We start from the raw sequence: 23,097 nt of genomic DNA, 5'->3' as shown, positions 1-23,097 counted from the left end.
AAATGGTTCAAAAATGTTTACAAGCCTCTTGGGGTAGGTAGAATACAAAAGTAAACACTCCTTAACATATTGATGAACTGACCATGATTCCGCTTATTTTAACGTATTCATATTTGTACTTTATAAAACAAATAATATTATTTAAATGCTTCAGTGATTTTAATTTAAGCGCTTAGTAATTACCATCATTCTCATAACATTAACAATAAATTATTCGATTCATAGCGGCACCATTCAAATGCTTGTAATCTCCTCGATAACAATATATATTGCGGAGAAATTTTTCTAACATTGTTTTTACGATTTTTAGGTTCGTTAGACTTGCGTTGAAATTTATTATAATTCATTGCACAATTCTTCCAGATGTGAAAGATCTTTTGATAGATCCACAGGATTATTTGTCACGCAGTTTTGCTTGCTTATTCCCTCACATAATTTCATTTTATAAAAAGACACTTGTTATATCCTTTGTCCAGGGACGAAGAACGTGAAAAAGAACTCCTGAAGTCGTCGAGTGAAGAATCAATGCGAAGAAGGACCTCGAGCTCTGCCGACAGTGTTCTTTCGAGTAACAATTCACCACTAATGGGACCGTCTGGAAATTCAACAACTTGGCCCTCTAATTCCGCGACCGATGTGCAGTCAGCCACAAATATAATCGCAACAGACAATAGCAGTAACAGTGGTGTTATCCCAGCGGTCGTGACAAATGCCCCTTGCATCTCGTCAGCACAACCGATCATCAGTCGAGAGGTACTGGAAACTACCGTTTAGTATCAGTATATCTGTCCGATTTTTTTTTCTTTTTTTTTTTCTTTTTTTTTTTTCTTTCCATATGTCCGTCTGCTTGTACATTTTCTGCGGCGCACTCGGAAGATTTTTGAACTTTAAGCACAAGTGCATGGCTGTTGTGCTGTAATTCGTTTTCCTTAAGTGCAGTAGCAGCAAAAGATTGGAATGCACATTACCGTTTAAGATGCAGACTTGTTGCCTACACACCATACACATTTAATAGAAAAGCAGCATTGCTTTATTCCGTGGGAACAGAAAATCTGTTCTGTTTGTTTGAGTCGATATAAGATTATAAATCATAAAAATAAATTTTCTTTTATATTTGAGAAAAAGAGTCGAATTTTTTCCTTGGGTTCATGATCTGTGATCTTTTGAGATTCGAAGAATTTGAATCACAGTATAATAAGCTCCTAAAATGGGTGACATGTACCTAAGCTATTGTTAAGTTTAATTTACTTCGAAATAGTACTATCTCAATTAGCTGTAATCATTTGTACGATATATATTTGTAAATAAAATAGAAATATATACATGTTTGTTGCTGCATGTGCCTTTGATCTCTTTGTCTTGTGTCCTTTTTGTTGTCTTGCGTCATGTATATTTTTTTTTCCATTTTTTTGTAATGATGATGACTTTCGATGTTAATAGTTGGGATGGTTTTTCCAGATATACGTTTAGTCAGCCTTTAGTTGACAAGAAAAGTTTCACGTACATAGGTAGTGGGCGAAACGGACTAAAAACTGTTCGATAAAACTGCTGCCAAGTGTCGTGTGGTTCTGTCATTTGTGTTTTTCGTTTCGTTGAAGGAGTGCCTCTGATTAACAGTTCAGTTGGTTTGTGAATCCTAGCATTCTGTAAAACAATTTCAGTCTGTAGATGAAACCAAAATGGAATGCTACTCGCAGAGCCTACTTTTCCAGTGGATATTCTTTTGGCTTTAGGTGAGTAAACAAACGTCTCACCCACCCAGATCAGTTAATAATTAACTTCGTCGTTGGCATCTGTAGACAGATAGGTATCAATACAAGGCTGTTGTCACGTTTACATGTTTGCCTGCTTGTATTCATCCTACTCATTGTCAGTTTTACGAGCAGTTTTTAATTCTACCTTGGTATGAATATCGTTCTTATGCACTTGTGTTTATTCCATATTAATGCATGCAGATATCCAATTTAATTATTTATATAAGTATTATATCTTTATATTTCTGTACACATTTAAAGCTTGCAGATTACTTTAGACAAATTTAAGGTGTATTCTAAATTAGAAATTTGATTTCAATTGTTATCAAATATATTATATTTACGCTTCTTTATAAGTGTACGCTTGTAGTTACATTTCTTTCTAATTCTCTATAATAGAAGACAGTGAATATTACTAAGATTAAATTCAACAAGTTTGAAGATCATTTCATGAAATCTATTAAAAATGATCATCTAAATTAGAATACATCTCTGATTATTATTTGCTGTACTATAATTTTACCTTTCCTTTCCTTTTTATAATATGTGTCACTATTTTAGAGAAAATGAACGATTTTCTGTGTTAATTACTATCTATTTGGGATTTAATCAATGATTGTTTTATTATGTTTAAATATTTTGTTCAATTAAGAAGTAGTAAGTTTTTACTGTAACTATTTATAAATTATCAAATACAAATTGTAGCCACTTACTATTACGCAAGTAAAAATAATCTGTAACAAAATTCCAGGGCGCTACAATAACAACACAGAAAATAATTTACATTTCATTGCAACGTGGTTGGTAATTTGGAGAGAATCACTAGTTTTCCATTCACTACGTAACAAGACATTTCATCATAAATCGCTTTCTGAAACGTGTACGTTACAATGTATAATAATTTCACATTATTCAATTATTTTCAGCAATGTGCACCTCGTGTGGCAAAGGTGTCAACACCAGAAAAAGAGAAGCATGCCTTCGTTTCTGATCATCGTGCAGACACAACACCAGTCATTATCAGTAATAACGCCGAAGGTGAGAAGATATCGGACTTCAGTGACTCGTTACAACAACAACGCAACGAAGACGCTGGTGAAGAAGCAGAACGCATCTCTTTGATAAATTTGGATGGCGGATCAAAGCGTGGAACAAGCAGGAAGCAACACTGGAAATCCCAAAGTGTGGGTGATACTGTGCAGCAGACAGCGAATTCTCTCCAAACAAGCACCGTTTCTCAAGAAGAGGAATCTCAGGAACAGCCGACGTTTTCAGCGAATCGAGAACTTTGGCAGAGACGAGCGACGTCGCAAACGCAATTGAATCCACCCGCGCCTCCTAACCATAATAAGATTTTTCGTACCTCCCAGGAGTTCCGCGAGATGCGTCAGAAACACACACCGGATTTGGTAATGGATCTGCCTTTGTCGGCACAGGATGCAAGTAAGAAGTCTGCTTCGTCGAGCAGTCTGAGCAGCTCTGATGAAGAGACTCCCACTCAGCCAACTCGTGCTGAGGCAGCTACGTCGCCAACAGGTGGTCCCGAGTCCCCCGACATGAGTACCGCTGCAGAACGATTTGCTAAACAAAACCAATGCACTCTGAAGAAAAATACCAAGTCGAATTCCGACGCGTCGAAGTTGAAACGTATGGAAACCGAGCATGACCCCGAACAAGAGTCGGAAGAGATTGTCAGGTCGACGAGTTCTAATCAGATATCGGACTCAGTGCCTCTGAGATCACCTCTTCCACCGCGTTCGACGCCCAAAATAATAGCGAAATTTGCAGACATGCATCTGACAGGCGGCAGCCAGGTGTCCTCGTTCAAACCACAGATAAAAGTGAAGCCGACGATTCTTAAAAAACCGGTGTTGCCATTCCCACATCCGCACATGAGCCCCGAGCTCGCGAGGAAAATCGAGAAGCAAGCGCAGAGCGCCGAACAAACCAATTAATTGCTACCCAGGGTATTACAGAGAAATTTTTAGCAGCGAGAGAATATTTATTTTCAGCAATTCACGCGTGTTTGGACACAAGGTTTTCAGACGCGTACATTTGCCACTGACTTTTCCATTGACCAGTTACTCCGCCCAAATCGCAAGGATATGAAGTGTGTTAGTTATTATACCCAAAAGAAAAAGAAAAAAGGAAAGCCGGACAGTATCGTTCCTTAATATGAAACGGAACACGAGAATTTAGTTTGAACCAGTGAACGTTGCGTATTGGAAGGTCTGATGCTGTCCTCGGGCCGAGTTTATTTTTTCTACTACTATTTTCCATTTTCGCATAATTTTTTTACCAAATGACCCGCGAAACGATGTTTCTAGTCATCGAACGACGATTGAGAAACGATGCGAGAAATGTATGAGCGAGAAAATACATCGAAAAAGAACAAAAAAACGTAAAAAAAAAAGTATATATATATAATTTCGAGATTAAGTAAATTTTTCGTAGAGAGAAACAGCGAGAGAGAGTGCGAACGAGAGAGCGAGAGAGAGAGAGAGAGAGAGAGAGAGAGAAAAAACAAGATGATTTTGTACGTTGGACAATTTGTAATTTATTGCAAGGACTATTTCTTCTCAACGTGTTGTCGGTATAATGTTTGCAACAAACGTGTTTGATGTTCCTTTAAAAAAAAAAAATGCACGCGAATAAGTATAAGTTTTAAACAAAGCAAAAAAAAAGTCGAAGCCTTTTTTAGGAATTTGTTTTTTAAGGAGAGTGAGTGAGATAATCTCGAGATTCTAATCCCGAGTTATTATTATTATTACGATTATTATTATCATTAAACATTATTAACATGTCTTACGGACGTCTTTAAGAATTATACGACAATGATGTTCGATATATTCGAGAATAATAAGTGTACAATAATGCACGAGTATTTAAACAATTCGACGTCAGTTTTAGACATGTATCAATTATTCTACTATGGCAAAAAAAGAAAAAAAAAATTCAACGAAATCAGAAGAAAGCGATGTAACACCTTGACGTATTCATGCCCCTCGCCCCTGTAACCAATTTAAAGAGAAAAAAAAAGAGAAAAAAAAAAGAAAAATCGAAAAAAAAATCATTGTACTCGTTTATCGAAATAATATACATACAGTATGCCTGGTACTACGTGCAAGCATTCTACGAATTATACTTTGAGTGGAAAACCAATCTGGGACGCGCTGTAAACTATCGCGATCCATGAAGCAATGAGTAATGAAAATTCAATTAAGATTGACTAATATAATACTCTTTATAGTTACTGATCAAATATTAGTACGAAATATTATCACATTATACCCACCGCAATAAGAAAAATACCAAAATCAATGGATTATTATACTCCCTCCCCCCATTTTTCCGATTGTATCATATTTGTTGAACAAACAAAAGGCTACGATTTGAATTTTCTTAACGATCTTTCATTTTATGTATGTATGTATATATATGTATATTTACATATATACATAAACATATATATATATACACACACATATAGTTCATGCACAGTGAGAGTTGCGCTTTTACAATAGTTTTCTTTTCTGTAATTGTTCTCACGTTGAATTGTTAACTCCATGAGGATTCAATGTAATTTGACGTGTAATTTAATATTGTTACGTATTTATGTCGATTTTCTCTATCGTACAGATACGGAAGCCTAATTTGAACTATTTTTCCGTTATTGATATTAACTTCAATAAAGAAACTTGCAGGCTGTATTGACCTTTTCAACAACAAAACCTGATCATATTCCCAAGTTTGCATTTGCATCGGTTTTGCACGTGTTGGTGGTAAGTAATTTTGTAGTTTATTGTTTCTTTCATTAGAGGAGTAGAAATTTTATATTTATAATAAAGTTGAATTACAATTACATTTATTAAAACAAGATTTGTGTGACACTATGAAATAAACTCGATGTGTCCATATAATTTCAATGACAATGAAAAATAAATGAATAAATAATATGATCGATATTCTTTTTTGGATATAAGTACTTTTGGTCTTACTAAAAAGCATAATTTTTTCAGTATTACGGTTAATATACGGTTGTAGATGTATGTTTATTACGCTTATAGAGCGTTAGATTTAAATTTTTATCAGTACGAACAACGATCATCGAAAATGACGTGAGATAAAAATATTTATAAAATGAAATATATAGAAATACAGGAACAAAGTCGTTCGTTTTCAGCAGATCTTGTACAAATCTGCACATTGAATGTGATAGCTTAAATGAATGCTTGTATGAATTTTTTTTCGCTAAATGCGAAATTATTATTTATAAACGCGCGAAATTCAAATCGTAGATTCATGCCTAATTCGAATATATAGATAAACACAACTGATAAATCAGCTGATGTCAGCTGTTGTTCATTGGTATATATATTGGCACCTGTAACGGTAAAACGGTAAAAATGCCATTGTGTTCTACGCGTATGTATGTTTATTAATTTTAAAAGAATTCCTCGGCAAATCGCGTCTTGGATATTAATAATTCACGTTGACGTACTTTTATCAAATTCAATTGTTTCGTTTTTGTGCACGCCTCGGTTTTCTAAAGAAAAATGTGGTTAGTTTTTAATAATTATCACAGCTTATTATATTGTTTACAAATTGAAAAACCGAAGGAACCATTGAAAATACAATGTTGATCGTTATGTTTCACAACTTTGAAAATAACGCATTGACTGGTCAAATAAATATCATCTTTAACCAGATCCTATGAACAAATTCGTTTGTGCCATTTGAAATTTATTCCAGTGTGATAATTTCAATGCTAGTAAATAATAAAGATTTTCAGACATGGAAATTGATGAAATAACAAAAGACATTTTTGGACCAGATGTGTTAGAATCTACCGATGAAAGATCTAGCAAGAAAAGTAAACACTCTTCAAGGTATTTTTATTATTTGACTTTTCTTATTTCTGCGCTAATCTAACACTACGTATATTAATTTTTTAAATACATCTATTAACATTTTAGAGTAGCTCATACTTTAGAATTAATAAATAAGTACATTGAAAGTACTTTTTCAAAAGATGCTCCAGAAATAAATGTGAAAGATAATAGAATTGGCAGAATTGGACAAAATATTGTCCAATTTGATATGACAGCACGAACAGGAATTGTTTCAATCTCTTCTGATAAACTTTGTGTTACTAGCAGAAGTAATTTTAGCACAATAAGAGCAAATACAGCTGTATATCAAGGAAAGTGGATGTACGAAGTTCAACTTAAGTCCAAAGGTCTCATGCAAATTGGTTGGAGTACAATTAACTGTAAATTTACTCTAGAATCTGGAGTTGGTGCGTTGGTATTTCTGATAATATATTTTAACAATTTAGTTCTATTTCATAAAATGTGATTTTATTAGGGGATACTATTCATTCATATGCTTATGATGGAGACCGCATTAAAAAATGGAATTTGTCTTCATATTCATATGGAGAAGAATGGCAATTAGGAGATATTATTGGATGTGCATTAGATTTAGATAATGGAAATGTTAATTTTTATAGAAATGGTAAACATCTTGGACTAGCTTTTGAGAATATATCGAGGGGCGTTGGTTTTGCATACTTCCCAACAGTAAGCCTTGCATTATCAGAAATTTTAAGAGCTAATTTTGGATCTACACCAATACACCATCCTTTAGAAGGATATGAACCATTACAAGCGATTCCAGAACAAAAAATACATCAAGCTGTACTTTTGTTCAAATGGTTTTCGAAAATAATAGAACAAATAAATACAATTCAAAATACAAGACAAAATGTGAACAAAGAGAATATAAGCAAAGAAAAACTACATGATGATAGTATGAAAGTACAGAGCTATTTAATGTGTCTTTCAAATTGTATTTTAAAACGTATAGGACCTTTAATTTCAATACCATATATTACAGAACATATTGTAATTTCTTTCATACAATGTCTTTCTGAATCAGGAAATTCTTCATTATTAACTTGTTTAGATCTATTATGGATATTTCTTGAAGAGCATGAACTCAAAATGTGTTTAGAAGCTATCATTATTTACTCACTGTCTACAGACAGACATGTATCTTGTTTAATTGAATATTTTAATCAATATAAAAGCTTGCTTCTTCTAACAAATATTTGTCAACATACATCAACGCGCCAGTATTTACTAGAACATTTGTTCTTTACTCAAGTAAGATTGCCAAATTTGATGAATATTAAACCACCAAACAAAAAAGGACTGACTGACATAATTAGTGATATATGGTGGGAAACAAATCCTGTAGATTTAACGGTTGAAGTTAATAAAGAAAGTTATTTCAAAGCATGTCAACAAATAAAAACTACAATTTCCGGTACAGTTAATTTCAAGTATTATTACTATCCAGTTTTTTGTTTTTGTACTTATAATCTATATTTTGTAGAATTAGAAGCATTACAAGTAAAATTTTTAATAATTCTTCTTGATAATTCTGATGGTGATGAAACAAAACCAACTTCAAGAACTTTATTTTTAAGAAAATTCAAGCAGTATTTTTCTAGAATAAACAGTGTAAGTAGAATATTTTTGAATTTCCAATAATTGTGCTATTTTGTGTAGCATTTTGTTTTTTGTCAGTATTTCTACAAATAATAATCAATAATTTTAGACTTTGGAACCCATTGTCGTTGATCTTACTTATCGACTTCTGGTCGCGTTAAAAATTTTGTGTGATACCGAGGTTGGAACATCACCTGTTTATGTGCCTTGCAGGTAAGCTTTATACAATACATTTTTAATATCTAATAACATCTTTTTATATATTGAAATGAGCAGGGTATTTTATGATGGATCTATCGACTACACCAGATTTGAAAGACTGGGAGGTTTAGCGTCTCATTTGAGTAAGAAGTATAAAGAGGACCTAATACAATTGTTAGGGCACGAACATGAAGTAATTACAATGGAACAAGCAGCTAATTCATATAGCACGACAGCCGTTCGAATTAACATGAATTCAAATCAAGGAAGATCGATTGCCCTTAATGCAACACCATTATCTATGAACACTATAAATTCATCTTTACTTGAATTGCTTGATACCATTATCTCATTTTACAATAGAGTAATAAAGAACTCATTGGTGAGAGCGGCGCAACTTAGAAATAACATGTTAAAATATAATTCTGTTAGTCAAAACTTAAAGAGACAACTAGAAGAAATTAAAAGAAAGGAGGAGTTCAGATCTCCGTCAATTGAACAAGAATTACTGAGATTAATCAATATTTTCAATGCTAAGTTGAAAAACCAGGGAAGATATATGGCGTGGATTCGTACTACTATTTATTCAGAAGAAAAACAATTACATCTAACATGGCTTCTAAAAATAGTCATGTTAACTTTGACGAATGCCAACTTAGAAGGAAATATGTTTAGTTTTGTTCCAGAATTTTATTTGCAGACATTAGCTGAGTTGTGCGTCAGTTTGCGAAATTACATGCATCCAACGACACGTATTGATAAAATTCCAGATTATCAAGAAGTATTTTTAAATATAGCTAACTTTCTTTGCCATCATTTCATGGATTTCCGTATGGTAAACGTGGAGTGTCAGAACATGTTACTTTTAATGTTAGCTGGATTCATATTTAATCCATTTACATTAGAAGCTATGGAAAATGTGCCGGAAGAAAGTCGAGTAAAGCTTGTCACAAACTTAGTGAAATCATTTGGAAAGAGAGTATGGGCTGAGTCAAATTGGATTTTAGTCAGATTCTGGCAAGGTAATGGCTTTGCCTTTCGATATGAAAGAAGCCCGCATCTTCGGAAAAGAATTAAACTGAGATCAGTTGAACAAGAAACAATGTCACAACCTAGAAGTACGTAATTTTTGTTTTCAGTAAATGTTTTAAAAATTAGACGATCAGCAAGCTTACTGCTCTCCGTTCTTTAGAACCATGTCCATCCGCTGTATATCAAGGCCATTTAAGAGATATATTAGTGAAAAATCGTCAAGAAACGACAGTGTTCTTGAATTGTATAATGAATCTACTGAACTGGAGTTTCTCCGAATTTATTGGAATGATTCAAGAAATTTATAATATTTCATCAAGGCCAGAAAAAGTTTACATGCAACCTAAACAGTTAAAAGTTTGCGTCACATGTTTCGATTTAACGATTTCGCTGTTGAGAGTTTTGGAAATGATCATTACACTGGTTCCAGATATCTTCGATAATTCACAGTTTTTCAGAGAAAATCTGTTGTTTAGATTGTGCCAAGTATATGTTGTTAATATTTTCATATCTTATTTAATATACAATTATCATTACATTTCTTTCTTTTTTTTTCATTTTTAGTTACTTTGTCAAGTTTTAAATAGGATCAGCTCATACACTAGCTGTTTTATAAATGTTATGTTATTGGAAATACCATATTTAGATGAAGTGGATCACTTTCCAATATTAACTGCAGTTATAGGTGTTTTTTTGGCATTACTCAATGAAGATATGATCAATTATAAATGTAAGTATCATTTCTAATTATGGCATGAAAAAGATGTAATCAGAATTCAATATAAGAAGAATATGAATTTTATTAGTAAAAACCGTGACAGAAGTACCAAAGATTACTCAAACCTTATTATTAGAATCGAATTTTCAAATGAGCACCTTGCGTTTTACATTAGGAGATTCAACAGATGAAAAGAAGCAAAAAAAAATACAGTTTTCCTTTTTAGATTGTAAGTACAAAATAAGTATATAATGTAATATATAAAATGTTAGCACATACGTTTTCCTATGTTTGACTTTTGTAGATACAAATGACGTAACAGAAGAAGAAATTAAAAAAGTGAAAGATATGATTGAATACTTAGACGAGTGTCTTGCCATTTTACCAAAGCCAAAAATTTCGAGCGACAATACTGATATTTGCACTATATGTTATGCACAACCTATAACAGTAACTTTTAAACCTTGCAATCATCAAACGTGTCGTACTTGTATCGAGAGACACCTCTTAAACAGCAAATCATGCTTTTTTTGTAAAAAAGAAATTTTAAAAGTCATAAATTCTGATGATGATGTGATACATAACTTTAACGACTCGGATGAAAATATGTCCTCGTGAAATCGTATTAATGCCATAACATAATCGTGGGAAAAATTATAAAAATAAATTTCTTGTAAAAACTATGAAAAAAAAAGTAAACAAATGTTGTATAAAATGTTGCATAAAATTTTATTTGTTTAATATTATTGTTTATTACTCTGTCTTAAAAAGTTTATAAATGCAGTATAAAAATAAAAGATTATAAATTTTAGTCTTTATACAGATTTCCTGCCATAATATAACAAACATAATATTAAATTTGTATATGCATCAGTCTTTATCAATTTCCTATTACAATTAAAAGAATGTATCAGAATATGATTATTAAAATATTTATCTAAATCACAACAGTTGTAGATCACAGGATATAATGAGCGAGTTATTGTAAGGCCATTCATAAAAGTTATATTCTTTTGCTTATCGATGATTTACGAAAAATTTTCTTAAGTGAAAATTTCTTCTTTTTTATAACATTCAAATTAATATTAAGTACATAAATTTTCTTTCAACTGTCTAAAACCAGTTATTAATGAAGTTTTGTTAGGCTTCACACTTAAATCCTCTATTGCTTCTATAAATACAACACCAAATATAAATGCACCAAGTGCAGTGATAAAAATTGCAAAAAAAACTAGTAGTCGATCTTTGTTTAAATGTAATTCTGAATCTTTCAAAATTATACACTGGAATAGACATATGCCCGGAAAGATAAAAATGAAAGCTGCCGACAGTGCTCCCAACAGATTAATAACTGGCGAAATATCTGGTACCAGTACCGCAATTATTAAAGATAGTATGTACCAGATCAATGTAACAAAAACTCTAAATTTAATACAATTATTGTCCATTCCCAAAAGACTTAGAAAAGCATCACGACCACAATATAAGACAATCGGATATGTAGTAAAATTTTTGATTGCTATGAAGATAATGCCCAAAGTCAGAATTATGCTTTTCTCTGTATAGCCTTGAAGAATATCACTGGGCACTTTCCCAGCACCAAATGTCGCATATCCAAAAATACCAACTGCTGTATAGGCAGTAAAACAAATAATCATGCTTACTATGGCACATAATGTAAATTTTCTAAGTTTACGTTCTTTCATACAAGCGTACATTGGTATTGCTGTCATGTGACTCTGTAAATAGCAAAATCATTTATGAAAGTAAGGCAAAAGATTAAAAACTAACAATATTGAAGTACCTGGTATGCAAAACAAATTATTGGAATTATTTGAAGTGCCTCATATTCATTGTCTGGCCATATCTTCATGGAATTAATGGGTGGTTCAGTATTTGTAAAATATTTATAGACTATCAATGTTATAATGTATAAAATAGTTACACAACCAACGGAACTGGCATAACTGAGAACATCCAATTTTTTAAAAAAACACAGAGGAAGTATAAATAAACTACATGTTACAGTTGTGACAAATGGTCTAGACATGTACCTGGAATAATAAAATTAAGAAAATAATAATAATAACAATAGAAATATACTTTGCCAATGTATACTCTTATTTACCATGTATGACAATAATCAAGTCCATAGTATGTTACCAGAACTCTATCGAACTGATCGCCAACAACTATCAAAAATGTCAAGCAACATCCAAAGCTGTATATCATGATACAAAAGGCACATAGGAAATGTGACTTTTGCCCACAAAAATTAGCGAACATATCTTGCATAGTAGAGCTATTCGCAACATCACTGCAACTGGCTAGAATTACAAGTGCAGCAGTAATGAAGATCAATGCTATAAACTGCATAGTAACAGAAGTGAACAATCCTCCAGCTTTATCGAATGCTTGAGGAAAATTTAAAAGACCAGCTCCTAAAGTGGCATTCACAATTAAAAAGATTGTACTTAATACACTGGTTCCTGCAAATATCACAAATAAATCAGAATGAATTACGCAAAACATATGTCATGTTTTATTCAATTTATTATCAGACATTGTTTTAGAGTAAATAACAACAACAAAAAATTGGGATAATGCATATTAAAAATTGGAAGAATGAATTATTGATATTTATTTGCAATCATATTCATTGAAAACGTCATAAGTGACTACAGAACAGTAAACAAAGTACCTGATCGAGTGTTTTGAGAATTATGAATAGATGAAGGACTTGGTGCAGTGCATAATAACATATCATTGCTAATGAGCTGTTCCGTGTCCTCTATTAAACAATTCATGCTGATGATCACAGTTTAAACGATTACTTCTGACTGATAATCTGTCCAGGTTTATAACTGGGACAATGCATTTGTTCGAGAAAAAAGAGAATTTATCTGTATTTATGATTTGACATTTAGATCAAAGGTCATTGCAAAATAAAATTATGCAGAGTTTGTTATTTCAATCGGGACAATTAACAACATTGTTATTCTAAGAAATATATTGTATGTAAATAAATTCAGTTGCGCCACTGACTACAGACAAAATAGACCTCGTGTGCAATATTTTATGCGATTTATAGAGGCCCTCTTATCTTTTTCGTATCACATACAACATACGACGTTATCTATCTATATTCAGCAAAATAAAGATTCGCAAAAACTACAATTTTCGAATATGTAGCTTGCGAACAATTAGATATTACATATTTGAGCTAAAGAGAGTGCTTCGATCTATTGACCAGAATATCTCTAACTCTTTATGTATGAATTTCCTAGATTAAAAAAAAGGATAATAGACAAATTGATGATCTAATTCAGGAAGAAACAATAGCAAAAATTCCTCCTAACTCAGGAAGAAACAATAGCAACAATTAATCCTATTAATTAGTTTTTTTTTACAAATGGAAATTTAGTCCATTTATGAACCCGTGGCGGCGCGAGTATTTAAAAAAGCGAATTTTACAGTGATATTGTATTCTCAGTTGTTAAGAATCGACCAAAGTAAACGGTCGTCATAAAGACGACCTTCTTATATATAAATTAAAATAAATAATTATAGTTTCCTGTTCTGCATGCATCTTGTCTTGTCATCTCTCAACTCCAACTGGAACTAAAAGAATAAACCCGAAAAATCCGATGGATGACAGTACATGATTTATTTTGCTAAATAGAATTCTAGACAGATTCGATAGATAGCAATATTTGAACTATCGTCAATAGACAAAGAGCATGATAATGGACACCAGAGACAAATACGTTACTGTTGTGACAGAGAAGACAATAGAATGCCATAAACATAGTAATGGCGATTAGTTTCATCGTTCCATCGCTACACGGCGCTAGCATTTTATGGTCCATGATTGCACTTTGCAACTTTTATTTATAAAAAAAAAACTAATTAAGGAGATTAATTTTTCAACTTTTTCAACAATTTCTTCCAAATTAAATTCTCAGTTTTTGTTCTATATCTCTCTATATATAAAATGCATGTATAAAAGTTCAGAAATTCTGTTCAATAAATCCAAATTCAAATATAAAATATTGAATTTTTTGCAAGCTGTATTGAAAATTTGGATCAAAATTATTCATGAATATAATTAGAAGTATAAATGATAGATTCTACATTCAATTGTACATATGAATCTTTATTTAATTGATTATTTATTAACAATTGATTTGGTAAAAAATTATTTTGTTAATATATCTATAGTAGGAACAAAATCAATAACAACAATATGGAAAAAATTCTTTATAGTCTTAAAGTCTTTATTATTAGTCTATTATGCATATGTATAGATGATTCTTAATATTAAAAATCATTATATAATTACTGAAATTTTATGTATGTACATGTGATCATAAATAAATATGATTGAATATGTATATGATTATTTATATGTAAAATTTACAAAACTTTATACAGTTTAATCATTCACTTATATAAGAAATAGTTCTGTAAAAAATTAAGAATTATCTAAGCTTCAGGAACACTTGTATATATTCTTACTCCATGCATATCTTTAATTTCTTCTTTAAGTGCCTGTAGAAATAATTACGATTTAAAAAAACAAAATTAATGATATATTAATGTTTGTTCAATAATACGTCTTACATCATTAATTAATCGATGTTGCTTAATAGTGTTCAATCCTTTAAATTCTGGTGCAATAACATTTATCTCAAACATTGCACCACATCCTCCTATAATAAATTTTAAACATTTCTTCAAGCTTGGAAAAATAGGGAAAATAAAAGGAATATCTTCAATTACTTTATGAAACAAGATATTTCTAAATTAAAACAATGAATTATAAATTTAAAATAAATAAGATTAAATACTCGTTTCACATTTTTGTATCTCACAAAATATTTGTAAATAGTTATTAAGAAAATTCTTGTTAAGAAGCATATATATCTCTATTGTACATTGTATTACATTATCACAAAAATGTACCACAATTTATTCCCTTCTTACAATCATTTTACCTGAGACATCATTAACTTCTATAACTTTGGCTTGAGGAAATTTGTTTCTTAGAATTGATATCATTTTTTGTTCAGCGTTTTTGCCAGCCAATACCCTGTTGGGACCATTCCATACCCTCGACAGAAGCTGCAAAACTTTCATTTTATTCATCTTACACATTCTTCAGGGATACATATCATTAATTTCTTCTTTTAATGAGAAAGGAAATGTGGAAATAGGATGTTAGGAATTCCTTCAAAATGTGAATAATAAATATATTTAGCAAGCTGATATTGGTATATTAAAAGAGAATCGTAGAGGCTGTAAAGTCTCTCCAAACATAGAACAACGTATAAAATACACAACCCTGCACAAAGTTAAACGTGCAAATTGTATGGGAAGTGTGTGTTTGTACCTACCGAAATGTTACGAAAATTTGACATAAGTATACGACCGAACATAGTTATTATAATAGATCGCGTTCGCTTCAACCTCGTTTGTTTCTCTGTTTATAATTCAATGAGTGACAACTTTTCGTTGAAAACAGTTAAATAAAATGCTAGTCGGACTAGGAGCGCGCAAACATGTTACTCGATCAGCTGATTTCTGATTGTAAAACTACAACGACGCCACCTATTTGATTTTTAGAAAAAAAAAAAAAAAAACAGATGCGTTAAAAAATGTATAAAAATTCATATTGCAAATGTTAAATAACTTTCATCTAAAATACACAAATCGAGTATTAAATTAATAACAATTGAAAACTAACCTCAGACTAAAGCATTTTATTTTACAAATTATTTTATTTAACAAAAATTGAATCGTATAATAGGAAATCAAAGACACAAATTGCTAAAGTTAATTGAAATTAAATAAAGATTTATTATATTTTATGTATAGTTACACATAAGATTGCGAGTTATATACATATAAATTCGTAAAATGGAAATACATATAAAAATAATATATTTATAGACAGATATTCCGTTCGTAATTACCAAAACAAAGAATCTTTCAAATTTCTTATACCTCCAAGGTGTGTTAAGAAAAATAAAATGAAATTATACAGAATGATCTTTTAGTTGATAAATATGAATTTCGTGGAAAGTGAGGTTAGCCTACTTATTGCCAACCAATCCATCTTTCGTAACTAAAATTACAAGCTATTTTTACTTGGACGTTATATCACACCCGGCATTATTTTCATACGTGTATGCAAATAAACTATCGATACTTGAAGATATTCTTGTTTGATTTCCAACGAAACAAGCAGACTACATCGAAAGAGAAATGTCATCTTCTTCAAAACGACTCACTATATGTACGTTCGAGTACGTAACAAGAGCCGTGATCCGTGGTGACGCAATTAATGTAACCTTTCCTACGATTTCATAATTTTTCAGTCGATTGAAAGAGAGTTTGCGAAAGCGGCCGACCAAGGTAACGATTGTTTGTTTCACGGAGTAGGTCTAATGAATGATTTGATCTACCTGCAGACAAATGCGCACGTAAACATATATGTATACCGCAAGTGAAAATCGAGAACACGCGCCTATGCGCACGCACCATAAACTTGGCAGAGGATGACGTAGATTAACACGAACTCGAGTGTAACCTTGATCCGTACATTGCAGCCTCTCTCTCTCCCTTTACCTTGCGACCCCCTGATCATCGTACTTCGTCGAACTGAAGCGCCTCAGGAACAACAGCGAAACTTATGTACATAGAACGAAAGACGCGTGTACAACGTGTGTTTTCTTTACCAAAATTCTCATGCTTACTCCAAAACTGACAATGAGAGATACCGTTGCGAAATAGAGTTCGCTACAAGGAGTGAAATCATTTCACCTTACAAGCTTGTACACGGTTTCGCGAGGGGCGCAGGGGAATACACCGTGGAACAAGGAAGTGGCAAAGATATTATCGATTCGCCAGAGCTCACGAGTTAACGGTTTGTTTACACGAGCGTGGGGGAAAGTGCGCATGCGCGGCAGAACCAAAACAATAATAAGAGAGTAGAAGGTTTGTGGCTAACGGACGAGCGGTCGCTCGCTTTTGGTCTGCCGCAACATTCTGTTGTGCCCTTTTCCGTACGACAACAAAAGCTACTCGAAACCACAAACTTCTACGAGAACAATTACAGTCATTAAAAGTACAAACACAATTGTCAATGGATTCCTTGTTCCTGAACTGTGTACACTATGCACGCTGTGCGTGAGAGCCGGAGCCAGACCTTGCGTCAAAACGTGTATTATTGTGCAACGTGTACATGAAGCGAGATGTAACACAATCGTGAAAAAGACAGTGTAATGTGAAGTTATTACGATCGAGCTAAGAAGAAAAGAACAGAGACAGAGAGAAACACGGAGGAGAATATCTTTGTGTATATCCAACGTTGAAACAAATTTAAAATCGCGTGCGTGTAAGGTGTACGTTATACGTGTGTAGCCGAGTGTATGCTGTGTATTATACGTGTGCGGTGAGAATGTATTCATTCAATTCTTTGAAGTAAAGCACCAGCAAAACTTGATGATTCGTTCAACATTCGAGAAAAGGAAAGGCTTGAACAGAGAGGGGGCAGGATAGAGGTGGTGCGTATTTACACAGTGAATCACGCGTTCCATGCGATTACGAGACGCAACTGCTAGTTTAGGCCATCTATGTTTACACGTATCTAAATATGTTCGTAAACATCGAATGCACATCGAACTAGGAGAAACGAGGTATATATCAATCATATTCAATTAATCTTGGCTGGATAGTCGGTTAAAAGACAAGTCTGTTTCGCTCTTTCAACAAATTTGTAATAAACAATCATCTTAAAAGAACAAAGATACAGTTGAAAAGTTTTCTTCTTTCTTTTCTTTTTTGGTGTGCAACGTGTAGAACGTTTTTTGTGTACACATCTGCGAGAGGAAAGGAATAAAAGAGAGAAGGAGAAAGCAAAAAAGAAAGAGAGAGAACAATAACACGTTGGTCGAGAGCGCGGCTTTATTGTAGCTGCTGCTCGCCCGTATCGCATACGTAGAGGTGTAAACACAGCATTCGTGCCATTGTCCTTTTGTTCTCATAACCGGTAAACCGGGAGAAAGTAACTTAGCCATGCCGAGCGCCGAGGAAACAACCTACTTGATCGAAGTAGTGCCCAACACGACCCAGGACTTCCTCTCTAGCGACGTCGATCTTCTCGTCTCGCAGATCAAAGAGAATCTTCGACTGTCCAGCTTGAAAGCCAAGTCCAGTATCAGTCAGAAAAGTCGACCGTCACCATATCAAATACCCTCGAGGTCCTGGGCAGATCCTAATAACTGCGAGGTATACGGCACGAAGAACACCGGTGGCCACGATCATCGTCATCACTTAGGTCATCACCATCACCACCACCACCACCACCATCACCACCACCACCACCATCATCATCACAAAAGGCCAACCGTGAGGGACGACGATCCATACGAGCTTTTGCAAGAATTACTTCGAGAAGGTGGTCTGATAAAAGAGGCTGTGAAGAGACTTCAAGCAAATCTCGTCGATTTAGATAATTCTGAGGAAGAGGAGGAAGAGGACGAACAATCGTCAGCGGGTTATCGAAGGAAACCCTACTTCTATGATTCGGAAGACGAACAATTGCCACCAGTGTACGAGCCACTCGAGCTGTGAAAATGAATTATCGCGTGACCGGTGTGTTATGACACCGGTATACGGGATTCAAAGAGATTTAGAAAACGATTTCTGTGGTGTGTACAGACGGTAAAAGCGAAAGAAAGTTCGGTGCCCTTTAATTGAAACAGCCGTTCTCGTTCCTGGATTTACGTTTCCACGATATTATAACGTTCGATGCGCCTCGTGTATTTCTGTGCATGTGTGTATACACGCGTATGTACACACGTGAGGGGGGAAAAAGTGTCAGCCAGAAAGGTGAAAACATTCGCTCGCTAAAAGGCGAAATATGTGTGGTTCATATCGAAAGAAAGCACAACGAGGTAAACGTAATTAGTCAAGAACTGGCCTTACATGGCCGTGTTTGTAAATATGGTATGTTGTTATTCGAGGCAGTTTACGCATCACATACACACAGATGCACACACCCATTCACGCACACACGGGTTCGTGCGAGTTCGGCTAAGATCGCCGACATATCGACAAATCACGAAGCATTTACGTGGAAAACATGGCTGCCTGAGTTCGAGCTCCTCTCGGATTCGATTGAACTGCGAGCAGAGATGAGACTTGCAGTTTTGAAAAAAAATTGATAAAAGGTAAACCCTTTACCGACTTCTTTTCAAAACTGCAAGTCTCATCCCTTCCCGCGGTTCAATCGAATCCGAGAGCTCGAACTCAGGCGGCCATGTTTTCCACGTAGCCTCGTGAATCGTCGATATGTCGGTGATGTTAGCCGAACTCGCACGAACCCATGTGTGCGTGCGTGCGTGCATGGTGTGTGTATATGTGATGCGTGAAACTGTTTCAAATAACAACATACCATATTTATAAATATAGTCATGTAAGGCGAGTTCTTGGCTAATTACGTTTATCTCGTTGTACTTTCTTTCGATATGAACCGCACATATTTCACCTTTTAATGTGCGAATAAAAGAAAAAAAAAAATTAAAAGAAGAGTTCCTCAGTGCTGCTCTCGCGTCCAGGGTAATAGAAAATGAGATTCTGGAGATAATGGTTGATGATCGAGACATTATGAAATATTTGTTCACCATTCGTTCTTTTTTCATTCAGAAAAATTCACAATTTTTCGTTTGTTTCGGTCGTTAATTATTATTATTATTATTGTTATTATTATTAGTATTATTATTATTATTATTATTATTATCATCATTATCATCATCATCATCATCATCATCATCATCTTTTTTTATAATTATACAAAATAATCTGGTAATGAATTCAAAGTAATTAATTTCGAAAAGGAAAGAGATGACAATTTGTCCGATTGTCCGATTTTGTGAATTGACAGCATAATAATCCAGCATAGTAATTTAATGCTTATTTAAATATCTGTTACCTCCGTTACATATGCATATATGTGTGTGTGTGCGTGCGTGCGTGCGTGCGTGCGGGCGTGCGTGCGTGTGTGTGTGTGTGTTATAAATATATTTTTTTTTAATAGCGTAAAAAAGAGCACGAGTATAGACGAAAAGGTATCCTATAATATAGGATATTTTAATTTTGCTCGATTTGTTCGGGCAATTATGGTCCAGTTACTACTAGAGAAGTTAAAACTAAATTGAAAAATTAATCAACGAATTGTGGAAACGCCTTTTTTGCGCGCGGAGGCATCGCAACTCGAAGGATAGTGATCTTATTTTTCTTTTTTTTTTTTTCTCTTTTTCTATTTCATTTCTCTTCTGCACAACGAATGAGAATTATTTACTTAAGATAAAATGAACAAGTTGGATTATACAAACGTATACTTTCAAATTTAAGTCCCGTAACTGTACACAGATGGGTTATATATTTGTGCGTTTGAAAGTATTTGACCAACGTGCTTGAAAAGACATAATAATTTGGTATTGTCATAAAAGTACACGAACTATTTGGGTTTGTTATACGATTGACACACGGTAGGTTTACATTCGCTCCGCATATATTAAGTACGTATATGTATAGTTATTTATCACTATCGATCGTTAGCGATATAACAAACGCTGTATGCGCGTGTAAATTTGTTGTACATATGTGTGTGTATGTATATATACATATAACATTGTATATGTGTATATATGTAGAGACATATATAAATGCATATTGGGTGCACATGCGTGTTCAGTTTAACGGTAGAGTGTTATTCATTTTACGATATTGGAATTTGATGAAAAAAAAAAAAAAAAAAAATAAACAGGTGATTTTTGTAGCGTGTCACTCTGCAAGGGCCCGGCAAAATGGAGGCATGGTATCGCGCAATATATCATGTCTATACATCGTACAAATGTTAACTAGTTCACGATTAAAAATATTGCGTTAGATCACAGTTCTGATGGCGTGATCCATATGAACGAATGAATGGAGAATTAGCGCGTTTTTTCTTGGTACGAACTATATGCAACAATATTGCATAGGTATGAATGTGTAGATAATGAGAGATTTGTCTTTAAATTTACCGTTAAAGTGTAAATTAAGGAAGCTATATACCTCGTTGTGACGGTCGGATTTGTCATCCGGCGAACCTTAATTATGAATAAACAAATAAAAAATTTCATTCTAGTCTCGTTTTATTATTCTTTCTTTACCCAACGAATTTTATCCTAGAACAGTTTTAGTTCCAAGATTTTTTATTGATTTGTATTATATATTAATACTTCAATATAGATTTTAGTTCTTGCTGACAATAAAAAGTATCGGAGAAATTTTCTTAAGAAAAACTATACACAACTTAATGCATACATTTGTATTTATGTGGAATCATATTTCATGTGTGAAAGTATTACAAATACATCCTTGGTGTTGAATATGATGATCTTTCAATAAAAAAGAACAACATATCTGAGAAGCTTATTTCATATGCCTTCTTTTTATTCATAAAAATTATTCGTACTTGTGTACATAATTTATAATAGAATTTCTGAAAGTCAGAAGAGAGAATTACCAAAAAATTTTAATTTTTTATTTTTCTATATTTTCTTAAAAATACTCAGAATTTATGAATTTAATTTAATTATTGTTCCAGTTTCTTTTAAACGTGATTACGGAAATTAACTTGTTTTGTGTAATTGATATTTGTTTACTTATACATAGCTAACATTATGTAATGGACATACTTTCGTCGATATCAGAATATCATGTAAAAAATAAAACTAACAAATTACAAAGAAGAATTATTTTCTTTATCCTTCGGTTTATGTTATCACATTCATTGATAGTTATAAAATAGGTTTAATAAAAAATGTTGATTCATTCTACTCGTATGATAGAATTAAAGAGGACTGTACGATAGATGTCTTTACATTTGAAATAATGAACATGACTGGATTGAAACGTTTGCGTCACCTGTTAAAAATAGATCATCTAACGGAAATCACTATACGTAAACAACATATATAATTAAAAATAGTTATAGTTAAAATTATTCCTTTTGACACGTGTGAGTAATAATTTGTACACACATATATGCATATATATTTACATACGCATGTTCACATGTTACAGCTACGTTTCACGACGAACGTTTTTAACTTGAACTTTGCAAATAATTAGAAATAATAATGTGTTTGTCAAGTTGTAATGTTTTATTGATTATTTTGAACTGTTATCGATAGTTCAAAATTATCACTTATCGATAAAAACCGTATATAAACAATTAATAATCAAAAATTTTCCAAGATATGCTGATAAAAGATATATAGTACAATTGTTCATTGAAAATCAAAGTGAATTTATAAAATAGGAAATAATAAAGTAGGTCGTGAATCAAAGTGAATTTATATTATAAAAAAAGAAAAAGTATTTCGACATATAGATAGGAAATTATAGCATAAAACGTGCATAAAAGGATAAAAGAAAAATAATGTTGAAAATTTTTAATTTTTTTATTATTACGAATTAATAAAGGAGTGTTTTCCATTTTTCATAAATAAAAAGTACTACGAACATTTCTAAAAGTTATTTGTCTTATTATTAATCTAATTTATGTAAAACAGTGAATTAGATTTTTATCAAATAAAAATTACGAAGATTTAGTAGCAATGATTCATTCTAATCATATGTTTGAAATATAATTTTCACATATTAATTATAATATAATAAACTTTATTACTTTTTTGTTTGAAGTAAATTTATGTTATACAGCAAATTCAATACGTATGCAACATGTGTATAAGTATGCATGTATATACTGATAATAAAAACCAATTATTCCATGTCGTTACACGGGAAATAAACATCATTG

General features: G+C 32.7%; 5 protein-coding genes across 14 annotated transcripts in view; 3 read left to right on the top strand and 2 right to left on the bottom strand.

Moving 5' to 3' along the window:
- The window catches only part of LOC122531970 (SLIT-ROBO Rho GTPase-activating protein 1-like), a 45,288-nt gene extending 41,142 nt beyond the window's left edge, over positions 1–4,146 (top strand). For all 8 annotated transcript variants that reach the window (XM_043660355.1, XM_043660354.1, XM_043660357.1 and 5 more), the window contains 2 exons: positions 477–753; positions 2,681–4,146. In XM_043660355.1, coding sequence (XP_043516290.1) covers positions 477–753; positions 2,681–3,709 — 1,306 coding nt within the window. In that variant the 3' untranslated portion in view covers positions 3,710–4,146. The remainder of the gene's footprint in view (positions 1–476; positions 754–2,680) is intronic.
- Positions 4,147–5,436: 1,290 nt separating this feature from the next.
- Positions 5,437–10,893, top strand: LOC122531971 (E3 ubiquitin-protein ligase RNF123-like). The gene is made up of 11 exons (XM_043660361.1): positions 5,437–5,536; positions 6,539–6,643; positions 6,731–7,053; positions 7,122–8,084; positions 8,154–8,281; positions 8,379–8,482; positions 8,546–9,588; positions 9,663–9,988; positions 10,067–10,232; positions 10,309–10,449; positions 10,525–10,893. Exons 2-11 carry the CDS (start codon positions 6,549–6,551, stop codon positions 10,836–10,838), a joined length of 3,603 nt encoding a protein of 1,200 aa, XP_043516296.1. The 5' UTR covers positions 5,437–5,536; positions 6,539–6,548; the 3' UTR covers positions 10,839–10,893.
- A 95-nt stretch (positions 10,894–10,988) lies between these two features.
- Positions 10,989–14,021, bottom strand: LOC122531974 (putative sodium-coupled neutral amino acid transporter 7). Its single transcript, XM_043660368.1, has 4 exons — positions 12,922–14,021; positions 12,349–12,709; positions 12,025–12,274; positions 10,989–11,959 (listed from the first exon to the last, which is right to left on the bottom strand). The coding sequence occupies exons 1-4, from the start codon at positions 13,025–13,027 to the stop codon at positions 11,306–11,308; spliced, it is 1,371 nt and encodes a 456-aa protein (XP_043516303.1). The 5' UTR covers positions 13,028–14,021; the 3' UTR covers positions 10,989–11,305.
- Positions 14,022–14,608: 587 nt separating this feature from the next.
- On the bottom strand, positions 14,609–17,035 carry LOC122531976 (bolA-like protein 3). Of its 3 annotated transcripts, none has more exons than XM_043660370.1 (4): positions 16,688–17,035; positions 15,218–15,352; positions 14,844–14,932; positions 14,609–14,771 (listed from the first exon to the last, which is right to left on the bottom strand). In XM_043660370.1, the coding sequence occupies exons 1-4, from the start codon at positions 16,764–16,766 to the stop codon at positions 14,706–14,708; spliced, it is 369 nt and encodes a 122-aa protein (XP_043516305.1). In that variant the 5' UTR covers positions 16,767–17,035; the 3' UTR covers positions 14,609–14,705. The 3 variants fall into 3 exon arrangements, with proteins under 3 accessions (XP_043516305.1, XP_043516307.1, XP_043516306.1); XM_043660372.1 differs by having other exon boundaries at positions 16,851–17,026; XM_043660371.1 differs by lacking the exon at positions 16,688–17,035 and adding an exon at positions 15,617–15,843 and having other exon boundaries at positions 15,218–15,344.
- Positions 17,036–17,233: 198 nt separating this feature from the next.
- LOC122531975 (transcription factor MafA-like) lies at positions 17,234–19,842 on the top strand. The gene has a single exon (XM_043660369.1). The coding sequence runs from the start codon at positions 18,300–18,302 to the stop codon at positions 18,855–18,857; it is 558 nt and encodes a 185-aa protein (XP_043516304.1). The 5' UTR covers positions 17,234–18,299; the 3' UTR covers positions 18,858–19,842.
- Positions 19,843–23,097: the final 3,255 nt, after the last annotated feature.

The sequence above is a fragment of the Frieseomelitta varia genome, unplaced genomic scaffold (genome assembly GCF_011392965.1).
Source record: "Frieseomelitta varia isolate USP_RPSP 00005682 unplaced genomic scaffold, Fvar_1.2 scaffold_429, whole genome shotgun sequence".
Taxonomy (NCBI): Eukaryota; Metazoa; Arthropoda; class Insecta; order Hymenoptera; family Apidae; genus Frieseomelitta; species Frieseomelitta varia.
The sequence above is the reverse complement of the archived record's forward strand: the minus strand, read 5'-3'. Positions and strand labels throughout refer to the sequence as shown.

Excerpts from the sequence above, each read along its gene's own strand:
- LOC122531975 (XM_043660369.1), top strand. The coding sequence starts at position 18,300 with ATGCCGAGCGCCGAGGAAACAACCTACTTGATCGAAGTAGTGCCCAAC.
- LOC122531976 (XM_043660370.1), bottom strand. The coding sequence starts at position 16,766 with ATGGTGCGTGCGCATAGGCGCGTGTTCTCGATTTTCACTTGCGGTATA. Across the intron at positions 14,933-15,217 it reads AGAAGTTAATGATGTCTCAG|GAGGATGTGGTGCAATGTTT; the intron begins GTAAAATGATTG and ends AATTTATTATAG. Across the intron at positions 14,772-14,843 it reads AACATCGATTAATTAATGAT|GCACTTAAAGAAGAAATTAA; the intron begins GTAAGACGTATT and ends TTATTTCTACAG.
- LOC122531971 (XM_043660361.1), top strand. The coding sequence starts at position 6,549 with ATGGAAATTGATGAAATAACAAAAGACATTTTTGGACCAGATGTGTTA. Across the intron at positions 7,054-7,121 it reads TACTCTAGAATCTGGAGTTG|GGGATACTATTCATTCATAT; the intron begins GTGCGTTGGTAT and ends TGATTTTATTAG. Across the intron at positions 9,989-10,066 it reads TGTTGTTTAGATTGTGCCAA|TTACTTTGTCAAGTTTTAAA; the intron begins GTATATGTTGTT and ends TTTCATTTTTAG.
- LOC122531974 (XM_043660368.1), bottom strand. The coding sequence starts at position 13,027 with ATGAATTGTTTAATAGAGGACACGGAACAGCTCATTAGCAATGATATG. Across the intron at positions 12,275-12,348 it reads CTTGATTATTGTCATACATG|GTACATGTCTAGACCATTTG; the intron begins GTAAATAAGAGT and ends TTATTATTCCAG. Across the intron at positions 11,960-12,024 it reads TAATTTGTTTTGCATACCAG|AGTCACATGACAGCAATACC; the intron begins GTACTTCAATAT and ends TGCTATTTACAG.